General features: G+C 41.0%; 1 protein-coding gene across 5 annotated transcripts in view; it reads left to right on the top strand.

The window, feature by feature from the left end:
• The window catches only part of LOC121378418 (FMRFamide receptor-like), a 170,231-nt gene extending 146,727 nt beyond the window's left edge, over positions 1–23,504 (top strand). For 4 of the 5 annotated variants that reach the window (XM_041506586.1, XM_041506587.1, XM_041506583.1 and 1 more), the window contains one exon: positions 19,426–23,504. In XM_041506586.1, coding sequence (XP_041362520.1) covers positions 20,106–21,239 — 1,134 coding nt within the window. In that variant the 5' untranslated portion in view covers positions 19,426–20,105 and the 3' untranslated portion in view covers positions 21,240–23,504. Of the gene's footprint in view, positions 1–12,013; positions 12,196–19,425 lie in introns of all 5 variants that reach the window. The other variant, XM_041506585.1, reaches the window with a different exon arrangement.
• Positions 23,505–24,046: the final 542 nt, after the last annotated feature.

The following is a 24,046-nucleotide window of genomic DNA, read 5'->3' as shown; positions in this document are numbered from 1 at the left end:
TTGACGCAAACGGACTATATATAAATAAGAAAACGTCCTTTGAAATTCTAAGCAGTAGCAAAAATAACAAGAGAATGTGCTATTAATATGGAAATTATTAAAAAGAAAATATTATTGTAAGAAAAAAAAAGAAACAAAAAAGAAACAAAAAGAAAAACAGTATAGTGACGTCATTCAAAACAGCAATCGCTGTTTTTTTTTTTTTTTTTTGTTTTTTTTTTCCAGTGGCGCAGAGGCGGAAACATTTGTATTATTTTTTCACAAAGTTACGAATACAGCACACGTGCCTTTCATAAAGAGTTACGTTTATTAAACTTTTTTATCTTTGTTAATCTTGCAAAGCTTTTTTCGCAATGTGCTGTCAAGATTAAGTCGTTAACAAAACATCCTTCACATTAAAAAACAAATGTATGAAGTTGTTTGATGCACAGCCACGTGCAATTCGCACATTTAGTCTTCGCATCAAACAGTTTTTACCTGTTTTCAACACTGATTTAAATGACATTTTGTAAACGTCTTCATATTTCTTTCTGCCATCTTGGTGTATGAAATCACCGAGCACTGCCTTTGATCTTGTGCATCTGAAGGGAAAAAAACTGGAACAGATGCAGTTATTTATAGTAATTCCATTGAAATTGAAAATAAATACCGTGATTTTAAAGCTGGGTAATGTAAACCGACGTTTCGCGACATGAGAATTATGTGGCATGTGCTGCAGTTTTCATCATTTAGTGCCGAAATCTGGACAATTATCACAGGTCTGGAGGAAATTAGAAATTGATGTTCATTCATATACATTATTTTTACAGACTGAAATTATACAACATATTTAGTTAGCTAAAACATCCCTGAATTAAGATGGTAAAACTAAAAAAAAATTTTTTTTTTTTTTTTTTTTTTTTTTTTTTTAAATCGGATGCTGTATTGCCTGGCCGTATTGATTGGTACAGTAAAACCTCTTCTAACCGGACACGCTTGGGACCTGGCAAAATATCCCATTTTAAGGGGTATTCGGTTTGGAGTGGTTATGTTCTGTACCAATATATATATATATATATATATATATATATATATATATATATATATATATATATATATATATATATATATATAAAGGATGTTGAAAAACGTCCGGTTTTGATGGAATTCCGGTTTATATAGGGTCCTGTTTACAGCTTTTCGCTATCAGTGGCGGATCCAGAAAATCCATTTGGGGGGAGGGGGGGGGGGAGGGGGCAGTAACATGAGGTGGAATACCAAGAGAACTTTGGAGGAGGTTTGGAGGGAGATCGTTAAAAATGGAAATTAATATATAATAAAATTATAACTATCGCAAAATTTAGGGGGGGGGGGGGCCGGGGCGGGACGTAGCCCAGTGGTAAAGCGCCCGCTTGATGCACGGTCGGTCCAGGATCGATCCCCGTCGGTGGACCCATTGGGCTATTTCTCGTTCCAGCTAGTGCTCCACAACTGGTGTAACAAAGGCCGTGGTGTGTACTGTCCTGTCTGTGGGATGGTGCATACAAAAGATCCCTTGTTGCTAATCGAAAAGAGTAGTCCATGAAGTGGCGACAGCGGGTTTCCTCTCTCATCAATATCTGTGTGGTCCTTAACCATATGTCCGACGCCATATAGCCGTAAATAAAATGTATTGAGTGCGTCGTTAAATAAAACATTTCCTTCCTTCATTGTGTCCAATGCCAATTCAGGAGAAGTCGAATTCCTCCTACGGGCTGTGACGCAAGAATGACGTTGCTCGCTAATGTCATATTTATGGATCGTAAACTAGTTATAGACTTCACATTTATCTTGTCGTTCCTTTTTCTAAAGCTTGGAGCGTGAATGGAATTTTTATAATTTTTACTATTTTCTCTTAAGACGTCGAAACCTTTGATAAATAATTTATGGAAGGAAACGAGATATACGGGATATTTTTAATCATTTAACGGCAGTATATTCATTTAGCAAGAATGGGTTAAAAAAAAAATAACAAGTGCATCCTTTTCATTTCAGTAGAATAATAATTTTTAAAAACCCGTGCGTATTTAAAGAATTACATGGGTTATAATGAAAAGAAAGAAAAGAAGAGAGAGAGAGAGAGAGAGAGAGAGAGAGAGAGAGAGAGAGAGAGAGAGAGAGAGAGAGAGAGAGAGAGAGAGAGAGAGAGAGGGTGGGGGGAGGGAGAGATTTACAGATATACAAACCCGTTGCCGCGATATAGGTTAATCGTACCGAAAAGCAAAATATCTTTTATGTACATTTCGATGAAATAGTAATGTTGTCTCATTACGGAGAATCTATCCTTAGCAGAGTTTCAATTTAAAGCCGATGACACACCATACAAGTTCCTCATACGAGAATAGCCGACTGCGTAGCAACCGATGAAATAGTAATGTTGTCTTTGTCACAATCGGCTATTATTGTACGAAGCACTCGTACCGTATGACGCTGCCTTTATAACTTGCCTAGGAGGACTTGGAGTTAGTCACCGGAGACAATCAAATGTTAATTACTGAACTTACACCATATGGAACATTTCATTACACCAGTGGGATGTTTCGGGAATTAATTTGCCCGTATAAAAGTCTTTGATCATTTGTAATTCGAACTTGTTTATTATCGCTACGACGCTAATTTTGGTAAAGTGTCTTACGGTGTCTGTTTAATTGTGGCCTCTATTTAGGGAATATGCATATAATTTGCATAAGCTTACGAGACGGGTGACATGTGTGTGTGTGTGTGTGTGTGTGTGTAAAATGTCCCCCCTCCCCCACCTCCCAGTGCCGGAGCAAACCCATGCATTCGGGCAAAAACCACGAAGACCTTCAGGCAACATTAGCTGACATGAACGCTTTTCACCATGTATTTCCATCATTCTACTTACAATATTAGTTATAATCCACGTAAAAATGCTTAGTGATTCGTTTGGAACAATAAGTGCTTTCTGGCCCACGTTCAGCCTACAGACGTTTCCCTAACGGGCACAGGGGCCATGTGCCCCCCCCCCCCCCTCATAGCAGCAGCGATGTTGTTTTTTTTTATATACATGTATTTATTTATTTATGTGTGTGTCCCCCCCCCCCCCCCAACCCCCCTACACACACACACTTTTTGGCACCTTCCTACGCTCGTGCGTAATTATACAATCTGCTGAGATGACGTTTTTGTCATCTAATACATGTGTGTTCAGAATCGTAGGCGTGGTGGTTAGAGTTACTGTCTTCTATGTGATGTTTGTGAGCTAGATCAATAAAAGTAACCTGCCGGCCTGGTCCTCCCTCACAGTAACACTTAAATGTTGTAAACTGTTTTCACGCGAGCATGCACACGCATACACACGCACGCAAACGCAGACGCACATATGTATATAAACCAGTTGAAAAGTCTGTTTTTATTTGCTGACACCACAAGAGCAAACTGATTTATTCATCATCGGCTCTTAGATATCAAAACATTTGATAATTCTGACATATTAGAGCAACCCCGCTTAATTTTTCCATTAGCAGCAAGGGCTATTTTATATGCACCATGCCACAGAAGTTACGGGACAACACTACTGAGTTGCGTACAGAGTGATTGAACTTCGATATATAAGGCCAAATATAAATACTATGCTTACACACACGTTGGCGAGAACATCATTTGTTATTTTTGATTACACATACTTATTTACACATTTACGCATGTTAACAATTTCAAGACATACGACCGGCTGCTCCTATGTGATGACCATACATCCAATGAAAACAAAACAGCACGAGCGAAATCGATTACACTATGACGTATATTTAACCCGACGATCATTTGTCTGTGACGCGTACGTTAGCTACAATTGAAAGACCTGTAAATAACTTTTAGTCGAAAAATATGTTAAAATTTGCTTAAAAACTGATTTTTGAGGATATATAAGAAATATAATAATACATTCGTGTCCATTAGATATCATTTATCTTACAACTCGTTGTTTAAAAATTGTAAGATAAATGGTATCTAACGGCCATCATGTATCATTCTCTATTTATCATCATTGTCATCATCATCATTGTCGTCGTCAACATCACCACCATCGTCGTCATCATCATAGTCGTCATCATCAACAACATCATCATCGTCAAGCTAGCATGCCTTTGAGAAGTACCTATGTAAGATTTCTAGCTCCTAATCGTAAATAAACGTTATCTATTTGGCAGCAGCGGGTATCATCTCTTTCCCTAATCAACTAACATAGGACATGGCTGCCCAGAACGTCCTTGACCTGTAGTCGGATATATATATATATATATATATATATATATATATATATATATATATATATATATATATATATATATATTATATATACACACGCAAAAATAAATCACACCAAAAGACAGTTACGTTCATAGAAGATAAAATACAGCGTATTGCCAGATATATCTCTATCTATCCGATTATTCTCTTAATTAATGGATTATCCGTCTGCGAGTGACTGTTTCTGTACTGATGACCTTGGGGGGTCAGACTGACAAATGACTCAACTAACAATAAGGCCTCTGGGGTTGTAATTATATTGTCTCTCTGTCAGAAAGATCAATGTACTAGATACACGAATAAACAGGAGATTGTCAAATATGTTTTAAATTGTTTTATAGCTACTCGGTTTATTAGTTTTGGGGGTCCAAGGCCGTACCTAGAGGGAGAAAAAATAGCTATTATTCCCCCCTATTTGTTTCTCCCCCCAACCAGCTTTTTTTAGGCTAGGTACTGCCTTAATCTCTAAGTTGGCTGTCTAATTTGATTAGATGGTCAAATGGACGAACGAACGAATGGACGATCGGTTGCATGTTTAGATGAATGGTGAAAAGTCAAGGCTTGTTTGTCTACTATCATCATCATTACAATGTATAAATAGTTGCTAATATATACCAAACATATAAGTATTTTGACATTTGAACTTTCTTCCTAGAGAAGAAACCCGCTACCTCTACTTAGGCCGCCCCTTTCGATTAACTGCAGTTTTTAAAAAATATTTTTACTTTTTTTCTACGGAGGACAGTATACATGTATATCATATTCTTTGTCATTCGCGGAGCATTGGTTGTGATGGAGAATAATCCAATTAGATATGCAAAATCTTCTTTTTCGGTTTTATTTTTAATTTGATTTTCGTTCTTTATATATTCAATTAAGATTCAAGCACGCCGTCTTAGGTTCACACTTAGGGTATAATGGCCTTGGTATTTAGGACGGTTTAAAGGAACACACCCTAGTTTTTAAACACTAAGGCATATTTGTCACTATTAGAGCCGTTTATGATAACTGAAATCAAACATTACTGATATTTTACTGTTTAGAGTATCCATTTCCGTACAACCGAATAGTTTCTGGTTATTCTGGTGTTCCTAATACTACAAAATGCATTTTTTTTCATATTTTTAACTGTTATGGAGTCGCGTTTTAGTCTAGTTTTAACGGTATTTCAACGTCACAGACTCTTGTTTCACTCTGTTGAATCCAAATTTGTTACGTTTGTAAATTAACTATGGTACGAATTGACTGGTTACTAAACGTAGTGTCCATTTTTACGGGTTGAAACTAGAGTCTAGGTGAAAATTATGCCTTAGTGTTTAAAAACTAGGGTCTGTCTCTTTAATGGTTCACTTTTAGTGGAGAGAGAGAGAGAGAGAGAGAGAGAGAGAGAGAGAAAGAGAGAGAGAGAGAGAGAGAGAGAGAGAGAGAGAGAGAGAGAGTTTAGTGGAGAGAGAGAGAGAGAGAGAGAGAGAGAGAGAGAGAGAGAGAGAGAGAGAGAGACTGAATGAGTGAGTGAGTGAGTGAGTGAGTAAGGAGGTTGCTGTAGTGGCCTGACACCTGCCCACAGAGCCCGTCTACAGGGCTACTTTCCTCTCTTCACATGAACATATTTTCGACATATATTTGTCAGTCAAAGTATGCCGTATGCTAGTTCGACAAAATATTCACGCGGACGCCCATGAATGCACGATATATAAAAACGGTTTTTGTTCAGTTATGCAAGATAATTATTCAGGCGCATAATCGATAAACAATTCTATTTTTTCATAATCTCAATCCCTGGTAATACAAAATGCACAAATGATAAACAATGCATATTAAAAAGATTCATGCCGATCCATGACATATGTAACCGGCCTCGGTGGTGTTGTGGTGACTCCATCGGACATAAGGCTGGTAGATACTGGGTTCGCAGCCCGGCACCGGCTCCCACCCAGAGCGAGTTTTCACGACTCAATGGGAAGGTGTAAGACCACTACACCCTCTTCTCTCTCACTAACCACTAACAACTAACCCACTGTCCAGGACAGCCAGCCTAGACAGCTGTAGTGTGTGCTCGGGACAACGTGTTTGAACCTTAATTGGATGTAAGCGATAATAATAATGACATATGTACCGTATAATGATGATACGCATGGATACACCATTCCAGGTGAGGAATGCAATTGCAATTTATTTTTTAATTAGTGCCGACTTAAGTCTTTGTTGTCAAGATTTGTGAGCAAAGCCATAAAGCTTTTCGAATTAACTGCGACTTTGTGACACACTGAGTCGCGGCAGACAATGTGATAAACAAGCTCCATTTTAAATAAAATATGGTCTCCAAACAGGTGGCATTTCTACTGTTAAATATATAATTTTTTGGATGAATGATTACATAATCTTTTTTTTTCTAAGTTCAGATCTCAGGTAATTGTTAATATGTTTTTGTTTAGTTTGTTTCAATCAAAGCTATCAGAACTCGTCTTTAAACGTAAGGCAGGGAAGACAAACAGTATAAAGAACGGTACCAGAACACATTATAAACTTTGACAATTTATATAGTATCTAACCTAATTGAGGTTATTTGGACGCATGGTTGGAGAGAGAGAGAGAGAGAGAGAGAGAGAGAGAGAGAGAGAGAGAGAGAGAGAGAGAGAGAGAGAGAGAGAGAGAGAGAGAGAGCGAGAATGAGGGAGGGAGGGAGGGGAGAGGGAGGGTCTGCATACAAGTACTTAAATGGAAATTGTTTACTAGCGATGAAAAGTTTGTTTAGTTTAACGACACCACTAGAGCACATTGATTTATTAACCGTCGGCTATTAAATTTCAAACATTTGGTAATTTTGACATATAGCCTTAGAGTGGAAACCCGCTACATTTTTTTCCATTAGCAGCAAGGGATCTTTTATATGCACCATCCCACAGGCAGTCGTGGTGCACTGGCTGGAACGAGAAATAGCCCAATGGGTCCACCGACAGGGATCGATCCCAGAGCGACTGCGCATCAAGCGAACGCTTTACCACTGGGTTAAGTCCCTCACCCCTACTAGCGATGAATACATTTTAAAGTAAGTACAGACAGTTGCATTGGATCCGCGGCGCCTGATAGGCTACTGCTACTTTCGTCCCGTCAGTCCATCATCTGTGTTAAATGAGCTTCCACCTAAACGGATATAAGCGATGCTACGATGGCAATAAATATGTCTTTAAACGGATTAGCCAATGCAGTGGTATTATTTTTTTAATTTTTAAGCTTTACCGACAGCGACAAAGAATAAAACACGACAATCGCAAACTTATTACATTTGTGTTCTGTTTTAAATGAGAGAGCAGTCACGGCAAGAAGCTCACACGCAATAAAGTCGCCAATGTTATCTTTTCCGCCACATGCTTCATCCATCAAAAGGAAAAACGAAACGTTACGTTCCACTCTCTCGTAGAGCTAGACTGGGCACTCGTCTAGTGTTACTAATGGAGGGAAATAAACAATTAGCGCATCACTGAATCAGCGTGCTGGAGTAAATACGAAAGTTAAGTAGTGTTACCAGTTGATCGTCATCTAAGTCTTCACCACCATCATCATTAAGAAAGAAAAAAGAAAGAAAAGAGCACACGATAAAACACAACTGCACCTAGATGCACTTTCCACACAAGCACACTCAAACACTTTAGATACACACACATACACAAAGATATATACATATATATATATATATATATATATATATATATATATATATATATATATATATATATATATATATATATATATATATGTATATATATATATATATATATATATAGGGTATTCAAGAGGTGTGTGTGAGTATGTGAGAGAGAGAAGAGGGGAGAGAGGGGGGAGGGGGGAGGTGCGTGAACGGGAATGTATGCGTAGGAGGGGGTCATGCCCCCCCCCCCCTCCCAAATATGTTTTTATAAATCTCTATGTGTAGGTTGGTTTCGATACCCGACCCTCCCTGCAGTTTGCCTGTACGGGATCTTTTATATGAACATAATTTCTTACAGACAGCACCTACCCTGACCAGTCATGCAGCGCTGGTTGGGACGGGAAGAAAACCCCAGTCCGTCGCGCCACAGCGAACATTCTACATTAAGCTACAACTCGCTCTGATCTAAAAAAAAAAAAAAAACCCCAACATTTCCTGCTTATATCCAATTAAGGTTTAAGCACGCTAACCTGGACACACACACACCTCAGCTATCTGGGCTGTCTGTCCAGGACAGTGGGTTAATTTTTAGTTGTTAGTGATTAGTGAGAGAGAATATGGTGTAGTGGTCTTACACCTCCCCATTGAGTCGTTAAATCTCGATCTAGTTTGGAGCCGATTCTGGGGAGCGAACCCAGTACCTACCAGCCTTATGTCCGATGGCTTAACCACTACACCACCGAGGCCGGTCAGGTCAGGTCAGGTCATAGGGTTTTACGTGCACATTCAGAACAAGCTGTTGTAGCGCACGCCTGTCAGGAAAGGTGTGTGTGTGGGGGGGGGGGGGGGGGGGGGGGGGGGGGGGACCGCCTGCACTGGCAGGTGCAAGGGAGCACCAGCAGCCCGACCAGGTCGGTAGCAGGCTGGGGGGGGGGGGGGGGGGGGGGGGGTGGTGGTGCTATAGAATTTTGAATGGAGCAGTTATATGCCAAAGAGAAAAGGTACGCAATTTTGATTGAGGAAATTTGCCGGTTTTTATCTTCATGTCAGGTTCGCTCAACCAGAACGCAAACAGCTAATAAAAGAAAATAAACTCGCCCACTGTATTATCTTCTAGTGCGGAAATTGTTTCCTTTTCAATCTTTAATTAGTGTATCACCTTTGGGACGTTTAAAGGAAACAGACTGAGCTAATCCAGGCATCATACAAGAACTAATCATGAACAAAAGTATCGGCTTCATCTCACGGCAGTAAATTAACACAGTAACACCGGCCTCGGTGCTGTCGTTGTTAAGCTATCGGGCACAAGGCTGGTAGGTACTGGGTTCGTAGCCCGGTTCCGGCTCCCACCCAGAGCGAGTTTTAACGACTCAATGGGTTCTTCGTCGCTGTGGATAAAGCTTAAAAATAAAAAATAATACCATTAAATTGGCTAATTGGCTAAGACATATTTATTGCCATCGTAGCATCGCTTATATCCTTTTAGGCGGAACCTCATTTAACACAGATGGTGGACTGACGGGACGAAGGTAGCAGTAGCCCGTCAGGCGCCGCGGATCCAGGGCTAAAACATTGTTTGTACTTATTTATACCGGCCTCGGTGGCGTCGTGGTTAAAACAATGGACATAAGGCTAGTAGGTACAGGGTTCGCAGCCAGGTACCGGCTCCCATCCAGAGCGAGTTTTAACGACTCAATGGGTAGGTGCAAGACCACTACACCCTCTTCTCTCTCAATAACCACTAACAACTAACAACTAACTCACTGTCCTGGACATACATCCCAGATAGCTGATGTGTGTGTGCCCAAGACAGCGTGCTTGAACCTTAATTGGATGTAAGCACGAAAATAAGTTGAAGAGAGTAATCTTTTTCTTTTTTTACCCAATACTTCGCACAATGCCATTTGCGTGTTAAAGGCGTTGTCCTGAGTTTGCAGCCATTGTAAGATGTTTCCGACTAACATTTAACGGTTTTGGCCACTAAATCCCGCCCCCATTTCGACATATAGTCTTATTAGAGAGGAAACAGCTACATTTTTTCGTTAGTAATAAGGGATCTTTTATAAGCACCATTCCACAGACATGATAGCACATACCACGGCATACAGCTAGCGTACCTTTGTCGTGGGCGTAGGTTGTGGCATGGACCAAAATATTCCGTCTAATGGAGAAACTACCTATAAAGCAACAAGGTATCTTTTAATTGCACTTTACCATAGACCGGATCCACGGCCTTTTGGTGTACCTGTTCTGCATCCACGGGACAAACTACCTTTATCTACCTAGCGCGGTCGATCCTGCGACACATTGCATATCAGGCGCGTACATCTCTGAAGTCTCAACGACGGGAGCGATTCATTAGAGGTTGCATAGTACCAAAGAAGAGAGTTCCGTGTCAAAGTTCGATGTGCACCCACAAATATTTACGGAGTAAAAGCAGCTGTGAGTGTTATTGGTAGTAATATATGACATTGATTATTTGTGCAAATACTATTATCCATTGACAATAAATAAATACACTTTTATTTGTTATACAGTTATTATGCAGTATATACCAGAGGTTGAAATTAATGCGGGGTATCCCCCAAAATATGGAACTGCAATTTTCAGCAAAAATGACGGTTATTATTAAAAACCTTAATTAAATCTCGTAAATGGTATATGACCCCCCATTTTGTTACAGGTAGATTAGATGTGAGGTGTCACACCTTTTATTGCTGTACTTCATGGGTGTGTTCATACACTGCTTATATCAGTATTATTGGTAAACGTTAACATTATCGGCAATAGGAATTGATTTGGTCTATTAGAACCTAGAGGCGCAGCTGTTCCGCTCTGTCTGGGTGACAGCTGGTCGGTTGCGTGGTTGACAGCCGTACACGAGATCGAGAGATACCAGCTGAGCGTAATGTTGTATTACGTAATATTGATATATATATATATATATATATACATATGTTCGACATCCAATAGCCGATGATTAATAAATCAATGTGCTCTAGTGGTGTCGTTAAACAAAACAAACCTTTTTTTATGCACTTAACCTGATGTTAGCGTTAAAATCGATTTGTAGAACGGGACCTGGGCCCCGAACAGGAATTATGATAGATTTTATAAGTGGGTGCAATGTATAATTATCTTTAGTGTTTGGGCTGTGCCCAGTCCCACCCCCACCCCACCCACCCCCCACCTCCCACCCCCCAACTGACTTCCAACGGCTATGGTTACGTGTTACTGGTTAGAGAAAAGCCTGTGCGGTTGCCTTACACCTACTTGAACTCATTTCGGAGCGAGAATGCGGAATCTAACTTAGTCGGTAGAGCCCTCGCCTGAGGTGTTTTGGTCGTAGGATCGACCCCCCTCAGTGGACCCATTCTCTGATTGGGTTTTCCTCCTGTCCCAACAAGTGCACCAGGGCTAGTATATCAAAAGCCGTGGTATATGCTGTTCTATATGTGGGAAAGTGCATATTATAAACAACCCTTTGCTGCTAATGGGAAAATATAGCGGATTTCCACTACACCATCAAAGAGAGAGAGAGAGAGAGAGAGAGAGAGAGAGAGAGAGAGAGAGAGAGAGAGAGAGAGAGAGAGAGAGAGAGAGACAGACCCGTTGCCGCGATATAGGTTAATCCTTCCGAAAAGCAAAATATCTTTTATGTACAGTTTTCCATGGAAAGGATACTAGTAGTACATACCATGGCCTTTGGTGTTCCCGTGATCGTGACCGATTGTGCCATAAGCCTGGCAGATATCTGTGCGATTCCAGACACAGAGACAGAGAGAAATAGGGTATTCAAGAGGTGTGTGTAAGATAGATAGATAGAGAGAGAGACAGAGAGAGAGAGAGAGAGAGAGAGAGAGAGAGAGAGAGAGAGAGAGAGAGAGAGAGAGAGAGAGAGAGAGAGAGAGAGAGAGAGAGAGGGTGTGTGTGTAGTGGCCTTACATCTACACACTGAGTCGTTAAACTCGCTCTGGTTGCGAACCCAGTACCTAGCTATCAGCCTTATGTTCAATGGTTTAACCACTTGACCACCAAGGTCGTTAACACTACAGACTAATCTTCTCTTTTTAGGTCATTATGGAAGGCAACCAGTCCCATCTTGAAATATTTAGCTGCGAGAATCGTGGCGCTAAGTGACAGTGATTTGCAATAGTCAGTGATCTATCTGCCAATTTAGGGAGAACGTCTTCTCAAAGATAGGAAAAGACATCGGACTTGTTTACCCGGTAGTTGAAAGTTGAAATGATAATTAGGTAAACCTTCTCTTTATAAAAAAACAATTAGCCGATGGGATTTTGACACAATTGAGTTTACTCGCGAAAAAAACATACCCCGGCCAGAACGCAACGCTGTTTCACGAATTGTTGTCTGTTCAGAAATACGTTATCGATGTATTTGTACTGTATGTGTTCTAAACGGACCTTAGGTGGTGAGTAGATTTTTGTGTTGTACGTGATGTTGGTATATAAGTTAATTTAAAGTTTTTAAAACAGTTTGTTTATTTGGGTTATTTATTTATTTATTTATCTATCTATTTATTTATTTATTTTTAGCTACATTATGACGTATCAACTGTGACGGTGATAAGCAGACTAATTTTAGGCTCTGTAAAGATATATTTATTTTTTAATTATTTGTACGACTAGTTTGTGTTAAAATAGTATGCTCTCTTTCTCTTTCTCGCTCTGTCTGCCTGTCTGTGTGTCTCTCTCTCTCTCTCTCTCTCTCTCTCTCTCTCTCTCTCTCTCTCTCTCTCTCTCTCTCTCTCTCTCTCTCTCTCTCTCTCTCTCTCTCTCTCTCTCTGCCATCCGTAAAATATTTGCACTGCAATTTTTAAAAATGAAATCATCAACAACAGAACAAATAACTAAACCTGAATGTCATTCACAGCTAGTTTCATATATAATTTAGTTTGACGCAGATACATATCGGATTATTACATAGCTTATTTAATATTTTATTACGCGCAATTCATCAGGTGCGAACTGAGATTTCCTCCACTTTTCCTTTTCTCACTGCTTATATTCACTTAGTGGTTAAGCCATCGGACTACAGGATGGTAGGTACAGGGTTCGCAGCCCGGTACCGGCTCCAACCCAGAGTGAGTTCTTATGCAATTATTTTGAGCGATTTCATGAAAACAATTTGATACAACAAAGCTATGTTAAGCATATTTGAGCAATCAATCCACCGATCTAGTCGATCGATCGATCAATCAGTCAATCGGTAGATCGATCAATTCAACCAATCAATTAAATGAAGGTGAATTTAAAACGATTGGCATTTTTATGTGCTTTTGCCCACAACATTTTTAATTTTGTACTTTACCCAATGGAAACACTATAGCAGGCGAGCGGCGTGAATCTAACACAAGGCAATGTTTTCGCCTGACCAGTTGACCTTTCATTCGACCAATTAAAACATCGCTAGCATACATTCGACAGCGCTAAAGCCCCAGTTACATAATAATACACGATTTTTGCCCCGAATAACCACGATTTGAAAAATCGGGTTATTCTTGGATATGGGTAGTGACTTGGCTGATCGGCAGACCGTTTTATGCGAGTCTTGCGGACGTCGGAGTAAACCGGGAGGCCATCGTGGGGAGTCTTAGTGCAGTCGCAGTAATTCGTGGCGCATTCCGGATAAATCGTGATGAGTCGTACTGTATTCGTCAAGGCATACTACATCGTAGAAACTCGTAATGAATCGGCTTCAAGAACGTAGAGCAATCTCAGTATTAACTTACAGTAGTCGTGAGTAGTCGTAGAGAGGTCGTGAATTAAACCGATTCATACCGATTTTGGCTACAATTCGGGAGCAACCATGGCAGGATAGGATCGGGGCTATTCGTGGCCATTCGAGACAAAAATCGTGTATATGTGACAGGGGCTTAAACAGGCAGTATCGCATGAATGTCTGGTCGTTCTGCAAGATCAACTAACGAGTCCATGGCGGTGCGACAGTCCTGTTTGATTTCCGTCTGGCTCTACCGGAGAAATCCATCATGGCTGAAAAGCAAACACATTGTATTTCCCTATCTCGACAGGACATCCGTGATAGACCAGCCTCTTGGCTATGTAAATGTTAGGTTTTTTTTTTATCACTACGTGTGAAGATGTCTTTTTAAAGACAGTTGGCAGACGATAATACCCATGGCGTTATCATTAGTAGGGCAGGAAATTACGTGCCAGCCAGTGCTTCACGACTGGTGCATGAAATGCCGTGATATATACTGTCCTGTCTTTGGGGAAAGTACATATAAAAGATCCCTTGCTGCTTTATCGGTAAGAGTAGTCTGTATAGTGGCAGTAATGTTCTTCCCGGGCAGGATGTAACCCAGTGGTAGAGCGTTCGCTTGATACGCGGTCAGTCTAGGATCGATCCCCGTCGGTAGTCCCTTTGGTCCATTTCTCTTTCCAGCCAGTGCACCATAACTGGTGTATCAAAATCCGTGGTATGTGCTATCCCGTTTGTGGGATAGTGCATATAAAAGATGCTAATGTTAAAATTTAGCGGATTTCCGTTTTAAGACTATATGCCAAAATAACCAAAAGTTTGACATCCAATAGCCGATGATTAATAAATCAATGTGCTCTAGTGATGTCGTTAAACAAAACAAACTAGCAAGTTTTTTTTTTATATGCACCATCCCACAGACAGGATAGCACATACCACGGCCTTTGATATACCAGTCGTGGTGCACTGGCTGAATGAGAAATAGCCCAATAGGCCCACCGACGGGGATCGATCCCAGACCGACCTCGCATCAGGCGAGCGCTTTACCACTGGGCTGCGTCCCGCCCCAGAATAGCAACCGGTCACATCGCCAGCGTGTGTGTGCTTGTGACAAAATCTATTTACAGAACGCAGGCTAGGTAACACGACACGGGTCATTAGCGTGGTAATATTCACTTCTAATAATTGGGGAAGAATTAAAATGATTTACATTTCTAAATGCTAGGCCTTTTGTTGCATGTTGCTCAAGAGGTTTTGTAACGGCGTGTATTTAATTTTTTGACACACGGGTGTATAGCAGAATGTTCACGCGACCTCTAAGGATGTGCATGGGGTCATGTGGAAAAAAAAGTTCTCAAAATTTATGGAGTGAAAATAATCGAAGAGCAAGATATAGAACCAGTTCCATTTGCAATGTTAATGGTAAACGATTTTGATATTGAAACAAAAGATAGACTATTTGATACAATCATGTGGCATATTTTTTATTCTAAACATTTTGAGACATATAAAACTAACTAACTATTTAACTAACAAAATATTTGTATGGGACGGGACGTAGCCCAGTGGTAAACAGCTTGCTAGCTTGATGTGTGGTCTGTCTAGGATGGATCCCCGTTGCTGGGGCCATTGGACTATTTTTTGTTCAAACCAGTACTCCACAACTTGTGTAACAAAGGCTGTAGTACGAGTATGGGAACTCCTTTAACGTGCCTATATCCAAAAGAGGTTTACTCATGCCCATTCCAGACTTGATCTCTGATATACCAGCCTCGGTGGCATCGTGGCAGGCCATCGGTCTACAGGCTGGTAGGTACTGGGTTCGGATCCCAGTCGAGGCATGGGATTTTTAATCCAGATACCGACTCCAAACCCTGAGTGAGTGCAAGGCTCAGTGGGTAGGTGTAAACCACTTGCACCGACCAGTGATCCATAACTGGTTCAACAAAGGCCATGGTTTGTGCTATCCTGCCTGTGGGAAACGCAAATAAAAGATCCCTTGCTGCTAATCGGAAAGAGTAGATCATGTAGTGGCGACAGCGGGTTTCCTCTCAAACTCTGTGTGGTCCTTAACCATATTTCTGACGCCATATAACCGTAAATAAAATGTGTTGAGTGCGTCGTTAAATAAAACATTTCTTTCTTTCTTTCTGATCTCTGACATCGTCAGTGGCCAATTCTGGGACAAGGCTGCATTATGTACTATCCCGTCTTTATGATACTGTAAATAAAAGATCCCTTACTTTAAAAAGGGTAGCGGGATTCCTCTTTTATTTTTTTGGCGGGACGTAGCCCAGTGGTAAAGCGTTCGCTTGACGCGCGGTCGGTTTGGGATCGATCCCCGTCAGTGGGCCCATTGGGCTATTTCTCCATCCAGCCAGTGCACCACGACTGGTACATCAAAGGCCGTGGTATGTGTTATCCTGTCTATGGGATGGTGCATATAAAAGATTCCTTGCTGCTAATCGAAAAAAGTAGCCCAATGAAGTGGCCACAGCAGGTTTCCTCCCTCAATATTTATGTGGTCCTTAACCATATGTCCGACGCCATATAACCGTAAATAAAATGTGTTGAGTGCATCATTAAATAAAACATTTTCCTTCATTTTCTTTTATTATCTGTGAGGTTCTTAACTATATGTCCCACGGCATATAATTGTAAATAAAATGTGTTGAGTGCGCTGTAAAATTAAGCATTCCTTCCATTCTTGTGATTATCGGTAGGAATGACATGCGACCGTAGCGGACTTAATCTCTCGTACTGGCCTCGGTGGCGTCGTGGTTAGGCCATCGGTCTATAGGCGGGTAGGTACTGGGTTCGGATCCCAGTTGAGGCATGGGATTTTTAATTCAGATACCGACTCCAAACCCTGAGTGAGTGCTCCCCAAGGCTCATTGGGTAGGTGTAAACCACTTGCACCGACCAGTGATCCATAACTGGTTCAACAAAGGCCATGGTTTGTGCTATCCTGCCTGTGGGAAACGCAAATAAAAGATCCCTTGCTGCTAATTGGAAAGAGTAGCCCATGTAGTGGCGACAGCGGGTTTCCTTTCAAAATCTGTGTGGTCCTTAACCATATGTCTGACGCCATATAACCGTAAATAAAATGTGTTGAGTGCGTCGTTAAATAAAAACATTTCTTTCTTTAATCTCTCGTACTTTATAATTATACCTGCCTGTATGTGAAGATCACCACGTGTTCGACACCTAATACATATTGTATACCCTGACTCCAACACTGGCGTGATGTCGTTCAACACATCTTCCGTTCCTCTAATTCATAATTCAGAAACCAATTAAAGATATATCAGAATGATGTAAACTCTGTCTGCACGGCAAGAACTCCAACTTCGCCGAGTGACAGCGCGAATTATAAACCTTCAGAACATTCAGAAAATACTACATTCTGTCAGTCCGTTAGTCGCCATTCTGCGAAGATTCCAGTCTCAAAAGTAATTTGGTTCTCGTTCCAATTATGTAAACTATATGTGGGTAATGGCGAAGTGAGTTATACGTCTGTGTTACTAGTTAGTGTTCAGTGTTTTACTATGTCACTGTCATTGTTTGTAAATTGTGTGTATATGTCATAAATTGCGGAAATCAGAGAGGTGGATGAACTTCCATCGCAGGTGTGATGACGCCTTTGGCGTGATGACGTTTCCTTTGGTGAGTTCAGTAGACCATTGTCGCGAACGCTTGCTGCACCGATTATTACGCTACACATTCAACCGAGTTACCACTTTAGCAGCTTGTTTTGAAAGATTTTGCGAAAAACGGCTGGCTGAACGTATGCCAGGGTAGTGTGTGTGTGTGTGTGTGTGTGTGTGTGTGTGTGTGTGTGTGTGTGCGTGTGCGTGTTCGTGCAGGTGTGTGCGTGCGAGCATTGTCTGTCACGTGCGTGTCATGTGTGTTCGGCCGCGCACAGATGTGTATGGTTGTAGCCCAATGTTGTAAGAAAAAGACCCACAACACGTTTCGATTAGTAGCTTTCTTAAGATATTTCATTTGCACACAATACATCAAGCGACAGTACCTTTGGAATACCAGTTATGAAGTACTGGTTAAAACGGGGTTAAAACCTAGTAATCAATGCCAGCCTTTGTGGTTTTAGGGTTGGGAGATGCTGGGTTCGCCTCCCAGTGCCAGCTCCAGTTCCGAGCGAGTTATAATGGCCCAGCAACTTACTAAGGCCACTATACTACTACACTACTTCAAGACTTCTGTCTGACCAACTAACCATTATAATCCCAGTCCTGGGCAGATAAATGAAGTGTCTGACAAGCACAGACTACTTGAACCTTATTTACAAATAAACACGAAAACAACAACAAAAACACACCCAAACACAACCCCCTGCAAACCCCCCCCCCAAAAAAAAAAAAAAAACCCAAGAAACCCCCCAAAAACAAAAAACACCACAAAAAACACCCAAAAAACAGAAACAGAAAAAATAAATAAAGCAAAAAAAACAAAAACAAAGAACAAACATAAAAAAATAAATTAAAAAAACAACAACACAAACCCCCACACGTATTGTTGCTTGCATCTTTCCAACACATAAGGCTCATATATTATTTGACTTCATATCACCGCCCCTAGCACATTATTTAATCACCAGCTATTAAACGTCAGTTCTGCAGTATCTGCCTAAATTCATTAATTAGATTAAAACCCCACTGTCGTGATATACGTTACTCATTCGGTTTACCAGTCAGGGGTGTTTCATATTGACCCTCAATGACAGGATATCACATGCTGTACCATTGGTACATGGATAGAACGAGAAATAGCCCAAATGGTTCCGTTTAGTGAGCTCGATCCTGTGACTTACTGCTTCTTAGGCGAAAGCTCCAGTACCACTGACATACCGCCCTTTTGGCTTGGTTTGAAACCAATAGCTCAGGTTTGATAAAAGTGTAATAAAAACTTTGGACGCATCTGCGAATGTTTTGCGGTTGATCGCTTGATCGCTGATAACTGATAACGCTGTCACAGCGTTGGATAATAACCATGCCACGTTTCAACATCTGGTAGGTGTGAAATAGACAGAGTGGCTCACCTTTTTCATTGCCTGAATAAAAAAATCCAAACGGAACATTACGAGCTTTGAAAATTAAAGGCGCATTTACACATCGCGACCCGTAGTAACGTCCTGTAGCATGCGATTTGATATGAATGACTGATGGGTAACGTGTACATTGCGCTTTGACGGGTCTGTTTATAGCGGGAGATTGAACTAATCGTAGCATGTCTAGCTGGCAGTACACGATTTGACTGATCATAATCTTACATTTATTGGTTCGAAATAACATCTTCGAACAGTATGGGTTCCTTCACAGTTTTTGGAGCATTAGTTGAAGGTTTTTTTTATCTTTATGAACTCCAGGTTTTTTATGCAGAAAAGTCACTTGTGATGTATTCTTTCTAACCACATGGCTTTTGTTATATAAAAGTTCTTTATGACATGTTTTTTTTTAATATATACATTCTACCATTTGTGACACCCAATAGCCGATATGTATTTTTGTCCTGGGGTGTCGTTAAACAAACATTCATTCATTCATTCATTAATTCATTCATTCATTGTGTTTTGAATGATAGCTTATTAAATAACCAAAAAATTGTCATAATGCTGTTGAATCCATTTCGATTTATGCAATATTGTTATCGAAGATATGCTTTGTTTGTAAACAAATTTGAACAAATAGCATGTGTTTATTGTGTGTCTGTTTACTATTTTGCAGATATTTGTGACAGACATCATGTGACGTACAAAGATTCGTCGTAGCTTTTCTGACTTCCTTGAAGGATTTTGTTTTCTACCAGTTATGAGGATCTTGGTAATTCCTGCTACTTCCCTGAGTGGTGTGGATCAAGATATCCATCTACAGCAAGCGTTCACGACACATGTTCATTAGTAGACGAGACGATCGAAGAGACTGATTCCAAGTGGATCTACCGGGAACCTAAGCGTATTTGGATCCTGTAGACATTAAAGTCATCAGATTTTGTGTGCATAAGTTTCTTTGAGATCTTTTTTTTTCATCGTAAAATATTATTCCACAAAAATGAATCTGTGAAAAAGATTTGCTTGGAATATTCTGTTGCGTGTGAAGAACGCAATGTGTATACGTGTCAGTAGATAAATAACAAGTAATAATTAAAAGAAGCAGGTCGAAGCAGAATTTATAACTGACCAATTTGCTGCTTTCTCCATGAATGTGATTCGGAATGTTGTTATACTTATTTGAAGCCAGAATGCCATGGGCATTCTGATGTACACAACCATGTCATAGCAAACAAACCTAAGTCGAAAATATTCGTTCTAACAAAAGACAGTGCTTCTGCACGCCCTAAAGGAATTAAAATTCCACATGAAACGGTGCGTAAAATTGGCAAAATTGTGTGCATTCCATCGTTGACCATGAGTGAAATAAACTTCAAAATCAACCTGACTTACGGCGGAGACTCGTTCATGCAGGACGAGGGCAACAACAAGGACGCGTTCTTCATCCAGTTCCTGCTGTGGTCCATCTTCCTGCCCATCACAGTACTGGCCGGCCTCATCGGCAACATCCTCACCATCATCGTGCTGTGGCGCCGCGAAATGCAGTCGCCCACCATCTACTACCTCAGGGCCCTCGTCATCTCGGACTCCGGGATCCTGATCACCTCGGTGATAGCCCTGACCCCCTTCGCGTGCTCCAACTACCTGGAATCGTCGGCCATGACCGTCTACAAGGAGGCCGTCTACCCGATCCTGCACACGCCGGTGAACTTCATCATGATGTTCCTGCAGACGGCGAACGTCTGGATCACCGTGTCTGTCTCCGTGGAGCGCTACATCGCCATCTGTCACCCTTTCAAGGCCACGAAGATCTGCACCAAGAAGAAGGCTCTCATAGTAATCATCGCCATCTTGTTTTCCTCAGTCGCCTACAACATACCCCGTCTGTTTGCAACGCGCGCGCGCAAGTGCCCGGAAGTCACCGGTCGTTCGTGTTTCATCCTGGCGGACACCCCGTTCGGAAAGACGTCCTCGTACAGAGACGTCTACGGGAAGATTATGTTCTGCATAATCATCTATGTGATACCGCTTGGCTCTCTGTTAGTGTTAAACGTATTCATAATAATGGAACTGATGCGCATGCAACGCAGAGCGCGCGGCGCCAACATTCATGACGATAACGAGGCCAACCTGTCACTCGTCCTGGTTTTAATTGTGGTTGTGTTTTTAGTCTGTCAGACTCCCGGGCTCATCGCTCAGTTCGACTGGTTCGACATTAATACGTTTTTCAAATGGCTTGCTTTCAGTAACTTTTTTTTCGTCTTCAACTCCGCCGTCAATTTCCTCATATACACTGCTTTCGGACGGAAGTTCAGGAAAGTGCTGGTGCGCGTGTTCCATCGCATCGCCAAGCATTCTCGGTCGTTCAGTATATCTCGATCGCATGTAACGGCGAATGGTTACGAGTTGACGGCGATAGGGGATACGGACAATACCACGGTCGTGGATATGTACTACGGCGATAAAAAACCGGACAGCAATGCGGTTTGAGAGGACAAAAAATATATATATAGGCCCGTAGGAACAACATTTGAAATGCTTCACACGAGCTATTTAGGGAGTGAGAACGAACAATGTTCTATTCGATTGTTAGATTTTGGAGACCAAAATGGCTATGTTTTTGCTGGCAATTCTCAGCTGTTTTGAAAATTGTTTTGTATATTAGGACATGAAAAGTTGGTTTTGTGGACACTTTGGTGTTCGAACGGACCTGAGAAAAAAACCTACAAAATCTATGTGAATGAAATCAGCAGCATTTGCAGGAGGCCGAGCGGTCGAAGTCGATCATTAGACTGGTGTTTGCGCCTAACCTTAATTCAAAGTGATATGATAAGATAGGACGAATACCAGTCACGCTGTTCGCGAATGCTCGACCTTCTGAACATGCCACTGATCGTGCAGCTCCCATCACATTTGACGTGTTCAGGAGGCCGAGCGCTCGCGAACTACTTGACCGGTACCGTCGACTTCTATCTTATCACATTCATCTCAGGTTAGGTACAAAAACCAGTTTAGCAAGCGACCGCGATCGCTCGCCTTCTATTCCTGAACATGCCTCTTGTCTCCGTTGGTAGATCAGAACTGTGTTCAGGAGGACGAGATTTCGCGAGCGTTCGCGGTCGATACAATGTGTATGCTGTATTGATCGTGAGCGTGTAAGTGCTAACACTCCAGAAAATGCTTATAGTTGCTTCGTGTCTAAGAGATGATCCAGTCAACACGTCAAAATGCCTCTAGCATAAATCTGCCAATGGCGCATTCGAAGTAACCATTCACGACGAAACGTCATATAACCTTGTGCTTATAAAACTGTACAGTTTAGACACAATACTTTAATAAAGTCCGGACGAGACGTAGGCCATTGGCAAAGCGCTCGCAGGATGCCCGGTACATAACGGTCGGTCTAGGATCGATCCCCGTCGGTGGACCCATATGACTATTTCTCGTTCCTGTCATTGGGATGGTGCATTAAAATACCCCTCCTTACTAATGCAGAAATGTAGCGGGTTTCATATCTAAGACAATATGTCAGAATTACCAAATGTTTGACATCCAATAGCCGATGATTAATTAATTAATCAATGTGCTCTAGTGATGTCCCATACGGATAATATGTATTAAGGTCTAAAACCTTTAGAGTCTGAGGTTAACAGTTTGGTAAGTAGGAGTCATAGGGACTAATTCACTCATCTCTCGCAACTTTGCGATCTCGCAATGCAATGCAAAAAGACTTGCAAAGAGGATGCTTTGTTGTCTAGCAGAGTCTAAGAGAGCTTTGTGAATTAGGTCCCTGGTCTACCAGCGAAGTAAACAAAAAATGTTACTAACTCATCTTGGGCTACGTGATTATAAAAGTTTTTAAAATAAGTATCGACCCAAGGCTTTAATATATAGTCTCGACATGCAAATAAAATGACTGTAGTTAACGACTGGCGACCTTGTTAAAGTCTTGAGCCTGAACTTTAAAGGGTTAAAGGCACTGTCCTGAGTTTTCAGCATTGTAAGATGTTTCCGACAGAGTCTGTTTGGCGACTAAAGTTACGTATTAAACACATTTTCTTGTTTATAATATCCAATGTATTTTCGATCGAGTGTTAATGTTTTTAGCATTAATTCTTCTTTTTACTTCGTAATATACATTTGTATTGAAATTCCGCGAGACTCTGCTCTCATTCGGCCTGAACAGGATAAAACAGATATCCGACGACATTAACTAGTTATTATCTTTATCCTGCAGACGATGAAAAGTAAGGAGGAAAAGCTATTATTTCTGTTATTTCAACCGATTTTGTAATGTAGCTATGCGTGTGACATCACATGAGTGGCGTCAAAAGTCTTTGCTTTATCCGTCATCATATTGTGTCAATAGAAACGGTGGTTTCAGGATAAAAATGTATAAATCGGAGGTAAAATCCGATTTGGGCTATTAACTTACTGACATTAGGACGACAACAAACACCTTTTTTTAATATACAGACACTGATATTCTAAACAAGAAAATGTATTTAATTTGCAATTTTAGTCATCAAAAATGCTGTTAGTCATACGCACCTTTCAACAGAAGCAATTTCAGGACAGTCCCTTTAAGAATCATGGGGCGCTGGACATAAACTGACGTTGAGTCGCTTCAGATCTTTTAACGGGATGACCGGTAAGATCTGAGTGAATTCAGATTCCTGCACGAAAGTACATGTTGTGGCGTACGTTTTAGCCTTTCTAAATTATCCTGTATGTAGTAATAAATGTTGAAAACTCTGTGCGTTTCTTCATTTTATCAAGCATCAGAAGCTGACATGATTTAGTGCTGTATTAGAGTTGATCGGGTGGACAGTTGTCGTGGTTTGTTGGTTCTAATGTTGTGGGTGGTTTTAAGTGGGTTTTGTTTTTTTTTTTTTTTTTTTTTTTTTATCTGTTGGGCCAGCCGCATCTTTTTAAGCTCTAATGGCTCGATATAGGAAATAAAATATGGCCTGCTGGAAATAAGATGGCACATGGTGAGGGGAGGGTTTGTGATAGTGAATGAAAAATTAGGACCTAATTGGAGCATTATTGAATTAAAATATAACAGAATCATGTACTAACTAGCGGAGGAGATCATTGTACATAAATAGGTCTCCTGAAAACTGACCTGTAACCCAGTGGTAAAGTGCTTGCTTGACGAGCGGTCGGTTTAGGATCGATTCCCGTCAGTGGGTCCATTTCCAAGCCAGTGCCCCAGGACTGATATGCCAAGGGTTGTGGTATGTGACATATAAAATATCCCTAGTTACTAATGGAAACAAAAAACTTTCCTGTCC

The sequence above is a fragment of the Gigantopelta aegis genome, chromosome 8, assembly GCF_016097555.1.
Source record: "Gigantopelta aegis isolate Gae_Host chromosome 8, Gae_host_genome, whole genome shotgun sequence".
NCBI classification, from domain to species: domain Eukaryota; kingdom Metazoa; phylum Mollusca; class Gastropoda; order Neomphalida; family Peltospiridae; genus Gigantopelta; species Gigantopelta aegis.
Note: the sequence above shows the minus strand (reverse complement) of the source record. Positions and strands in the feature narration are given on the sequence as shown.